The sequence below is a fragment of the Electrona antarctica genome (assembly GCF_951216825.1).
Source record: "Electrona antarctica genome assembly, chromosome: 17".
NCBI lineage: Eukaryota > Metazoa > Chordata > Actinopteri > Myctophiformes > Myctophidae > Electrona > Electrona antarctica.
This window is the reverse complement of record NC_136798.1, coordinates 14,745,287-14,756,942: the sequence shown is the minus strand read 5'-3', so window position 1 is coordinate 14,756,942 and position 11,656 is coordinate 14,745,287. Positions and strand designations below refer to the sequence as shown.

General features: G+C 42.1%; 1 protein-coding gene across 1 annotated transcript in view; it reads right to left on the bottom strand.

Annotated features, from left to right (window-relative positions):
- Positions 1–3,546: 3,546 nt before the first annotated feature.
- Positions 3,547–11,656, bottom strand: part of apobb.1 (apolipoprotein Bb, tandem duplicate 1) — a 41,130-nt gene continuing 33,020 nt past the window's right edge. Inside the window, exons 27-31 of the mRNA XM_079526898.1 lie at positions 5,513–11,509; positions 5,306–5,417; positions 5,188–5,211; positions 4,858–5,044; positions 3,547–4,748 (exon numbers count right to left, since the gene is read on the bottom strand). Of these exons, the coding sequence (XP_079383024.1) occupies positions 3,753–4,748; positions 4,858–5,044; positions 5,188–5,211; positions 5,306–5,417; positions 5,513–11,509 (7,316 nt within the window). The 3' untranslated portion in view covers positions 3,547–3,752. The remainder of the gene's footprint in view (positions 4,749–4,857; positions 5,045–5,187; positions 5,212–5,305; positions 5,418–5,512; positions 11,510–11,656) is intronic.

Below are 11,656 nucleotides of genomic sequence, written 5' to 3'. Positions count from 1 at the left end.
ACAAAATAGGAGAGGGATATCCTACAAACACATTAGCATTGGACAATGTAACTGAACAAGGTAAAGCAATTGGGGTTATAGCTGGGAAATCATGATGCTTAAAGTGGGACTGAGCCCAACCAAGGGAAGGTAATATAGGGTGAAGGTTTCAGGGCCAACTGGGTCCTCAAAAACTAATCATACACAGCAAATAAACAAATCAAATCTATATAAATTTGCAAGCAAATAAAGTAAATAAAGTATTTAAAATAATCTCAGCTCAGTATATGCCCAATTGCCCATGTCCAACACCACTATGGCACATGGCCCAACAAACTGACAAAGCCCAGTCTCAAATCAAATATGATATGGCACGGTGGGAAAACAGTGAAAGGTTGTAGGTTAGTTGTCCTCCTAGTAGATCACATAATACATCTGGTTACCTCTCAATACAAATTCATTACATTATACAAAATATAGCAAAATGACTAAAATAGAATAAAATACCAAAACTGTCAAACTCAATATAGCTTGGCTCCCACTGAATACCTGTGGCCGTGGATGTGGTTAAACCAGGAAACGACCTGAGGATCTGGAAGTACAGAGGATAAATTAGGCTAACAGTAGACATCATTGTCAGACACAGCAGACATTAATCATGGATATAAAGGAAACAGCTCCTCCTCCAAATTGAGCAGCTTCCTATAATGTAATTTTGGAGAACAGATCAAGTCATTACACAGGCTAAACATGTTCGGCTTCACAGTATAATGCTTATACAGCATGATGGAGGACCTGAAGATATTTAGAGATATCTTTTAATATCAAATCCACTATTCTGTCATTACCATTGTCTACTTATATAGAGGCCCCTTTACAGTATATGGCAACCATTTAAGATGTGGGACATGGTTTCAGCTATTTGTTCAAGACAATGATGTATTCAGTGATGAGGATGAGAGCTTGGAAACCAGGGGCTGCGGGGGGTGAACGGGCCCCCATGAGGATCATGAAAATAATTAGTCCCTGCACACTAGTCATATCTCTCACAGAGATGCTGGTGTCAGATTTAACATCCTCTGAGACAGCCACAACCTCTAGACCCTACCCACTCCAAGGTAACTTCAGCCCAGAAGCCCAGATCATGCTGGCCAGTCCAACCTCACACACCGAAGCCACGGGAGTGACTGTTCAGGCAGCTTTCCACTATAGGTTTCATCTTAGGAAGGAAACCTAGTGGAAGCCTATACACACACATGTCTAGAGTTAGGGGAAGCAACATACAATAAAAAAGGACAATTGGCAATTAAAAATGAATATTTATTACACCAAAATTAGGAATAGTGACAAAAATACACAAAAAATACAAACAAAGGAAAACCTAATCCAACTAACAGAACACAAATACAAACCTTATAGCTAAACACAAACAAACAAATACTAATACGGCTGGACGATGTAACACCCCCCTTCCTAAAAGAAAACTCTGCCCTAGACGTTTTCATCAATAGTTTATCAAAATGGGGTTACAATGAGAGAGGCACTGGCACAGACGAACGTACAATTTTACAAAGTGAGGTTGGCCTCCATCAACCTCAATTATTTGTACAGGCACTAAGCACACACAAAGGTGAGGAAGAGGGGAATCTTGAGAATCCTAAAGGGAACAAAGGGACCAATCAAATACATGATGACTGGGTGGACACACACGCACACGCAAACTCGCATCTATTACTTTATCCCCAAACCTTCTAACCTGGGCTGTCCGTCTAATGGTCATTCCTGATCTTGTCCCTCCTTGTCACTCCTAATGAGAATTGTAGCTTCTTCAGTTCTGTCTCTTCTAGCTACGTCTCCTGTCTCTTTTGTCAGTGCCACAGTTTCCAAGCCATACAGCATAGCTGGTCTCACTACCATACCATCTTCTGCCTTTATTGCTGGCACCTTCTGTCACAAATCACTCCCAACATTATTCTCCATCCATTCCACCCTGTATTTTGCAATGCAAGTGAAAGCAAACTTTGAATCAGACTGTTCATATATACAGTAGCTGCTACAAACTCGATTGTACCTTGACCATTCAAAGGTTAAGCCTGCTCCTTATGTTTTGCTGGTATGTGTTGTGGATTTCCATGGTCATAATCAGTTACTGAATTCAAATTCAGTTACTTTCAAAAGGCTGCTAAATGCCCTCTGCTCAATTTATTTTTGTTTTATTTTGTAGAATCCTCTATGAGGTCCATCATTTAGTGTTACTGTACAAAATATAGGCATATATATTTTAGCGAACCTTTATAAGCATAAAGATGGACACTACAGTCACTATAGTAGACCTACTAATTACTAAGTAAATTTTGCAGATAATTTTACCCATCTGCTTCAGCATGCTTTTATGCCAATGGCATTTGATGGTTTCTGGAGAATATTTAGGGGTCAAGCCCAGAGGGCATAGACCCCTTATTGTTTCAGCAAGAATTTTTAGCAGTTTTGGCAGTTTTTTCGGACGTCAAAAAAGCGACGTCAAAGAATTTCGTGGCCTTGGTAACCACTCCCCTTGAAATCGCATTTCCATTCACACGGATGGAGTCTTGACTCTTGGTTACGGGACTACAGCATTGACACGACAACCTCTTCAGCCAATCAGCATAACAAAAAAAGCTGACACTAGCCCAGAACTGATTGTCGCTTTCAGCATGGCCATGCTGTCGGGGACACATCACAAACCCAAGAACAGCTACAAATCCCATATTGTTCGTTATTTAATGTAGAACGCCTTTATGTTTAATTAATCTATATATTCTTTTAAAAAAAACAGGCAGAAATGCCTCATTTGTAAGACGATAGTATGACGTCTTTGGATGACATCACGCCTCTCTGTATCAGAGGCGTATCTACAATAAGGCGAGGGCAGGCGTCCGCCTGTCCAAATCCATTTCTGGCCTGGCCAAAATCCATACAATGGAACAAGAGGAAAAAAAAGAAGACAAAAACAAGACCTGAGAACTATTAATGGACAGCTGATTGGCCGTTGCGGTAGAGCGCGACCCTCAATCACCCATTGGAATGTAAATGCATGCCTTTCAGCCTTTGTATCCTACTCGTCTGGCAGGTATATCTCTTTGAAAACCTTTAGTACTACGATTGTGCGCGGGGAGACGACAATTAACACATGATCTTGCCTGCCCAAAACGTAATTCCTGGATACGCCACTGCTCTGTATTACACACCTCTCTGTATTACTTATAATATAGATCATTGTGTATATTGCATATAGCTTTTTTCATTTGGGGCTTCATCCGGTCAGCTGCTTTCAGCTATTTGTTAATTGTTTTCCAATAATAAATAAACATACTTTTGCATAAAGCTAGCATATTTTTCCAGTCCCATGTTAATAAGGGTATAAAAAACTGGAAAGATATCCCTCTAAAGCTGTCACAATTTTTTATATTAATCATGATGTGATTATGTATATCCTAATATAATAAATAAGGCATTTCAATGATACAGTTTTGTATAACTGGTCTTTATTGATACTCTTCTCTCTTTACAGTAAATACTGAGTCAAAAACAAAAGGGCATGAGAATCAATAAATTTCCATTTCAATGTGGGTAAACAATAAGTCATTTAAATTAAAATAATAAAACAACATCTATTTAACAAGGTCTTTGTGTTAAACAGACAGCTATAAATATATTCTAAAACACTAAACATCCATGTTTCTTCCTATGCTGTTTTTAGACAGATGGTAGTGTATAGACTCTGTGAAAGCCTCTCACTGCTGGAAGGGGAAGGGGAGGTTGATCTCAAGCTTTCCTGTGCTAACTTTCATGTACTCGTGGACCTCCTCAGAAGCTTGTTGCAGAAAATCAGAAACAGTGGTGTTGAACTGGTTAATCGCAGTGACGAACATGTCCATAATGTATTCGGCAGCATTCTGCAGCTGCTCCATATTTAGTGTAGGCGTCTCATTCAAGACATTCTTAATGGCAGTTAAAACGTTGCTGTAGAGGACATTGAAATTGACGAGCACTGCGTCCAAGTAGGTAGAGTCAAGAGAGTCAACTAATTCCTGTGTTTTCTCAACAATGGCCTTCAGGGTCTCACCCAGCTTCTCTAGCATCATGTCAATGCTCTCCATCTTTTGCACAAGGTCCACAGCTTCATCATAGATGTACTTCAAAGTTACCTTCAAGTCATCATACATTTGACTTACAGTAATTCCATCACCGACTGGCATGCTGATTTTAACACTGCTTAATTGGTCAAGTATAAAGTTACCATAGACCGCTGTACTCTCAGAGATAATCTCAAGGGCCTTCTCAAGCATAGCACCGATGCTGCTAGTCAGCTGCTTGAGGACCTCAGGGATAGTGGTCACCTCGTCAGAGCCAGGCAGTTTGAACTGGGTCTCCCTCAGGAACTTGACAGCGGAATCCAGGAAGACCTGGACAGCCTTCTGGTACTGGACAACTGTGATTCTGAAGAGGAGGGAGAGCTGGCCCATTTGCTCATCAAAGTGCATGGGAGCATTATAGACCTCATCGACAAATTTCACAAGTGCACTCTTCAGATCCTCCACAAGGGATGTTATTAGGTACTTATCAGCAAACATGGTCAGTGTGGAGGTAATGGAAGGGAGTCTCTCCTTGAGTCCAAGGAGCATATCTCTGGGTGCTTCCATGTTGTAGGCAATCTGAAGGTTCATCTTATCTGTATCCTTAGCAGAAGCTCTGACGACTAGGATATCAACATCCTCCTCAGGAGCAGACTGTTGGACAGAGGAAAAATAAATGTATTTAGTTTTTAGATCAGAGAGATTTTCCTTTACTAGTCTTATGGAGGCACCATATTAATTCAGAAACACTAACAATACTCACAACATAACGGCTATAGAGCCTAGCATTCATCTGAGATGGGGCCCTGGCCTGGAACTGGAGACCTAGGAAGCCAGTTGATGGGGTGGAGACAGATGCACTGATTCCATCTCTACGAGCAGCATAGCGGAAGTTCACATCAGTGAAAGTAGGGCTGATGATGTCCACATTGAGGGTATGACGAGATATGCTGGAAAGTAATGAAATTGTAGATGAGAAATCACTGTAAACGCATTCTTAACCTGTTCAATATGAAACATTCTGACGGACATTGTATAACACTTTGCAGGGAAACAAGAATGTATAATTGTATAAAATGTATTCAATATTTACCTGTCGTCCACCTGCCGTTTCCTCCTTAAATATAAAAATGAGGAATAGTTACATTAAAGCTTAAAAAATATATATTATGAAAAATTGCATGTGAAACATGGTGTACAAGATATGTTACCTTAAAGCCTGGGAAATAATGTGGTGGATGTCCAAGGTCAGGTCAGTATGAGTCAAGACAGCCTTGCTGATCATGCTCAGAGCGTCATTTCCCAAGTCTGCCGTGGTAGAAGCTATTGAGAGAATATTCATGTAATTATTTATGCATTCTGTAAAACGATGCTCAATAATGTTCATACAGTATATTTCTGGGAGATGCTAAACTCACCATCCAAGTCATACTCCAGGAAGACAATGGCAGAGGTAGCAGATGACTTAAGAATGACCTTGAAGACAGGGACTTGTCCTTCCACTTCAACTACCATGCCAGTGGTGTACACTGGAGTCACAACCTTGGCATTGACAGAGATCTTCTGCGTTGGCACTGTCAACTCAACAATAGCCTTCTCAAAGAGGTTGAGGTCGCCGAGGTCACTTGGCTGAGACATATTGATCTCAATATCAGCAGTCAAGGAAGACATTGGGGCTAGATCTATAGTTGCCTGGACAACATGACTTCCCTTGGTATTAAAGTTCATCACATTTGCTTCGTTGTTAAAGGCAAACTTCAGCACTGCATACACACGACTGAGGGAGGCCTCAACAGCCAGGTTCTCATTCACATCCATGGTAAGGACTTTGGTTTCCCCATTGGTGAGTTTGGCATCAGCAGTTACTTTGGATGTGGTACGTAGGCCATCAACATTGAAGTACAGAGTGGCCTCATTGTCCAAAATTCCCAAAAGAGCATACTGCTCAAGTACTGTGCCTTCAATGTTTGCTTTGGTGGTTGTCTCCATAGAAGCATATTCAAATGTTCCCTCCAACTTCAGGCTATGGTCTGCCTCTGCTTCTCCAACAGCCTTAATGATGGGCACATTGAAATTACCCTTCAGCTTCAAGTTGGAGACAGCATTTGCCTTGGTCTTGGTGTCTACAACCAGGTTCTGGTTGGCTTCCAGGTTGAGGATGGGCAGGGAAATCTTTGCAATAGTAGCTACAGAGATGCCAGCTTCAAAAGTCTCAGTACTCAGACTGATGGTGCTGTCATGGGTACCCTCAATATGGGGGTTCTCAAGGGACAGGGAGTTGGCCAGCTTAATTCCTCTTCTGGTGGTCAGGCTGGTGGTGCCATCAAGCTTAGTCTTCAGGCTCTCAAACACAGAGGCGGTTGTTGCTCCCAGACGGAACACAATATCATCCTCATTGTACAGTCCAGCATTAAGACTCAGGTTGATAATGGCAGACTTAAAGGACAGCTCTGTGATCAGGTTACCCACAGAGGGAATCTGGACCAGACCCATCACATCAACAAGGGGGGTACCTTTGTTCTTCTGGTAAACAATCTTGGCATTTACATCGACATTCTGCTCAGGGGTGGTCAGGATTTGCTCCAACCTGAAGGTCTCATATAAATTCAGATCACTGATGCCTGGGGTGCGGAAGTCAACAAAAGGCAAGTCAAACTCAGGGATACTGATGGGGCTAGTCAGGAAGTCAAGATTAGCCTCACCATCTACAGCGACAAAGATACCAGCTTCATTCTTATTGTTGTCAATGGTGAAGTTGTAGGAGACCTTGTACTGATTGAGACGTGCCAGAGCCACTGTGTTGATCTGTTGGGTGTCAGGCTTGATGATGACAGAGTAATCATTCTGGAGATCAATCTTAGCAGTCAGAGATTCAAAGACATTCATCCTGGTGTTTCCCTTGTTCTGGAAGTCAAAGACAACCTCAGTGGGTCGAATAACAACATTGACCAAATTGGACAGGTCTCCACTGACTGTACCAACCAGCTCTGTGTCATGGTTTACCTTCAACTCAAGCTTCATATCATAAAGGTTAGCTTGTCCTGATGCTACAATAACACTGTTCTTAATTGCAGGGCCCTCTGAGTCGCAGCGGGCATTGAACTTGACGTAGCTAAATAAGGCAGATTCAGCAGTAATTTGCTGTTTCATGTTCAGAATTCCAGAGTCTGTGTCACCTGTGAAAGTTAGCTTGGCCTCGCTGGGATTGAGGTTGAAAAGCAAGTTGCTCTTGTGATTGGTCTCATCATCATTGAATTTGGCTTTACCTATATTGTCAGCTGTTACGGTGAGGGCAAGGCCATCCTGGCGAACAACAGCTTTCTGGGATAGAGTGGCATCACTAGTGAAACTGACGATAGGGAGGTTTACTCTGTGATTGTAAGTTGTTTCCAGAGAGGAAGTCATTCCACCCCCAATAGCAATAAATGCTGTGTTCGCAATATCAGCAGTGTAGGGTTCAGTGATGACTTTCATTGTAGTCTTGGCTTGGGCCTGGGCTGCTTGACCGTAAAAGGTTAAAGATGCTTGATGTTCAACTCCAAGAGCAGGAGTATTAAACTTCAAGGTCTCTGCAAAGACAACACGGTTCATCTTGGGGATAGCAACGCGAGCTGTAGCATCCAGATTGTAAGTAAGCATCTCAAAAGTAGTAGATGTGGTCCTTGAAGTCAGGAATCCAGTGAATTGAGGCGTCATTTCATTTTCAGTAGAATTTTGGAACTCAACAGTTGTCTTGATGGTGTAGATGGGAGAAATTAATTTGATCTCACCATACAGCTTGCCAAAACTGGGGATCATAATTTCAGTAGGGATAGTTGGCAGCTTAAAATCAGGTATCTGGAGTGTCTCAACAAGCTTCTCAATGGGGACCTGGGGTATGGTAGGGAGTGAAATATCTGAAAGGGCAAACACAGGGAAGGTTATCTCAGGCATAGGAGGAAGGTAGTTCAACGTAAGGTCTCCAAAGAAAGCCTCCATGTCAAGCATCTTGATCGAATGAATGAAATCAATTAATTCAACGATTCTCTGCTTAATGTCATCAAAGGAGATGGTAAAGGCTGGCACAGTGTGGAAGCCCAAAATGGTAAACTCTGGAATATCAAGTTGTGTTGGGATTTCAAGCTCCTGTAGGCTGTCCATACTGATCTTCATTGAAGGTATGACCAAGTCAGTGAGAGGGAAGGTGAATGATGGAATGTCCAGCTCTGCTGTCTTCAGTCCAGTGGTGAGCCCCTCAAGGATCTGCTTAATCTCTTCAAAGATCTTTTGTTCAGGAACTACCTTCTGGATTACTTCAACCACATTGGTGAAAATATCTGTGATGATTGTCACAAGCTTGGTGTAATATTTGCTTGCCAGTCCCAGATATGTTGCAATCGCAGCTTTGACATCAACTCCCAGATATCCCTCCAGTTCATTAAGTATGTTATGGTTAACAATTTCCTTCACATTGTTGATCATCTCTGCAACTTTGATTTCTCTTAGTTGGTCGAAGACGCTCTTAAACGATGAGAAAATAAAATTGACAAAATCTCTTGTGGCCTCAAGTTTCTGAGGAATTTCAAGTGCTCTGACCAGCTCATTCACAGAGGCAGTGTACTCTGCAATCATTTGATTGACCTGATCTACAAAGGCGTTATAATCCAATGACTTCAGGCTCTGGACAATAGTGTCAATATATACACTCAGATCCTCAATAATCTGCTTAATCTCAGTTGTTTTCAAGTAGCTGACAGTTCCTTCCATGACTTGCATAACCTTGGCAGGGATGTCAATTTCCTTCAGTCTGTTCACTACAGCTTGGATGGTGTCATCAATTCTGAACCGTTTGATTAGTTCCACAAAGCTCCCCAGAATGACCTCAATTTTTCTATCAACCTCAAAATGGACCAACAATTCTCTCAGTTTACCACTGAATGTATTAAAGTTTTCAACGATGTTGAGATCCTGGATCATTTCCTGAACAAACTCAATTGGTTTGCTGAAGTCTGTGGGAATCTGAGCCATGAGTTCCTTGATGTAATCTTCCAAGTTCACAATTGATGGAATGTAGCTCTTCAAGTTTGCAACAAATAGGGCAAAGTCAAAGTTCTCAATTACCTCTCTCAAGTAAGTCAAAATCATCTCAACTTTAGCTGGCAAGTTGGCATCAATATCATGTAGAAAAGCAAGGCTGCTGTCCTTTAGGCTTTCCAGGTCAATCTGCTTGATCAGCTCTCTTATTGTATCAATCACAGCAACAATCATGTTCTTGATATTATAATCCTCATTGATGGCATTGAGTACTTCAGAGATCTTCTGAGTGACAGTTTCAAACAGTGTGCCATCAGAAATCATAACCCTCATTATATCAACATAGCCTTGGATGTAAATAGTGATATCTTCCAGCAGTTTCTCAACAGCAACCTTCACTTTCAACAGATAGGCTTCCAGTTCTTCAGCAGTGATAGTATATTCTTGGGTAAAGTCGGTTAGGAATTGCTTCAGCTGACTGGCTTTGTCTTCAATGTTGAGTTGAACAATAAAGTCATTGACTTGCTGTGGAAGTGCCTCAAGCCTGGCCCTAACTTGCTCATCATTAATGTAGTTCTGCAGGATCTCCGCAATGTTCACAATAACCACCTTAATACTTTCCAGGAGGGCGTGCACATTTCCAAATAGAGGGAGTTGAATCATACGACTGTTTGTGTTCTTATCATACTTTAGGAAGCTAGCAATTGTGAATTCCTGATTATCTGGTGAGTCAATGTTGAGCATATTTGTGAAGATGGTGCTGGAAACCTCCATTCCCATTTTCTCAGCTGTGTTGTAAGCACTCATGTCCTGATTGAAGGTATGGTCATTCATTTTGGACTTCATCCTAAGACTAATCTTTTGTTCCACAGGAGACAGAACAGTGTCCATTTTGTTGTCAACAGTGGTCTCAATGGACAGTCCGTTGTTCAGCTGCTGGGTCACAGAGGCTCTGCATTCATGTGATGTGGCGAGAGCCAGGGGCTGTGCTCTAAGAAGGAATTTGCCATAGAGCTGGCCGCTCTGCTTTCCATACAGGGTCAGGTCACCATCAGCATTGAACATGGCATCAAGGTTGAAGTCGAAAGGAATGATGCTAGAACGGATGGCGTGATCATAGCGCACGGGCTGAGAGTTGAAGCGGGCATCATTGGTGATCCTTGCGGCAAGACCAAGAACTTCAAGCTCGGTGTTCTGGCTCATGTGGGTTCCAAATACTTTTCCAGTAGTGCTGCACTTAGCATTGGCAGTCATGTCAGCATAATTCACCTCATAAGTGTGCTTGATCTCCTCTTCACCATAGGTGGCTTTCAGGCTTCCAGTCAGGTCCATCTTGTAAAGCTCTGCCTTCAACTGAGCCTCATTGATGATGTCGGCTGCCAGCAGTTTCAGGTTGTTATTCACATTTGCAGAAGCGGTGTAGGGTTTCAGGTCAATGGTGATGTCATGGGTATAAGTGGCATGCTCACTGACGATGGCCTCGGCCTTAGTGTTGAAGTCAAGGCTAGAGAGAGTGATGGTCAGAGTGTTGGCATTATCAACCTTGATGTCAAGCAGTCCAGCCTTGTTGTTAATGGACAGTATAGCCTTGGATGCATCAAGTTCAGCACTGAAGGTGTTCTGCAGGTTCAGGGGGCTCTGGAGGGTGGTTGATCCACTTGTGGCCAAACCATCCTTGTTCATTGTCAGAGTAGCTTTGTGAACAGCCTCGTTCTCAAGGAATTTCACAGTGGCATCACTGTTTAGAGCCAGGCCATTGACATCAAGATTGGCACTAAGTAAGGAGTAGACACGGTTTTCAGAGTGCTCAGCATTGGTTTCTATCTTGATGATGACTTCACCGGCACCAGCAGAGGCCTCAGCCAGGTTACGGACCTTCATGCCTAGGATAAGTATGCTACTGGTATCGCATTTCAGGGCCAGTTTGTTTTCCTTGAAGGAAAGCTCTGCAGCTTGGATCAGGATGTCCTCAAAAGCATTACTGTTTGACACAACACTGAGCTCACCATTGGCAAAAGTGGCTGCAATTGTGTTTTGAGCCTGAAGAATGGTGGAGTCAATCTTTAGAGAAGAATCAATCTTTGCTTCTGGTTTGAATGGTAAAATGACAAAAGACTGGGTACAGATGGTGTTACCATAGATGGGCCCTGCTTTGACTGTTCCTTCAAGATTGCTATCAACAGAGATTTCTTCAAATTTGAAGTCAACCATGCCAGTGTGCTGAAGTGCAATATTGAGTCCAAGGGGACTTGTTGCGTCAATCTTGCTGCTGGATTTTACACTTATTTTGTCTGTGATGGTTACATCTTCAATGATGTTTAAACTGGCTTCAAGGAACTTATGGACCAAAGAGCTTTTCAATTCTGCCTTAGCAGAATCAGAGCTGGCCAGCAATCCAGAGCCTGTGTGAAAATAGAAGAATAAAACTTAATTGATAGTAAACTAAAGTAATGCACACATAATCTCTATATTCCAGATTCCAGATGTGAGAAATTAACATACTAGTCAAATCAAACAATACAACTTATTTGGCAAATTCAACAGGTTTG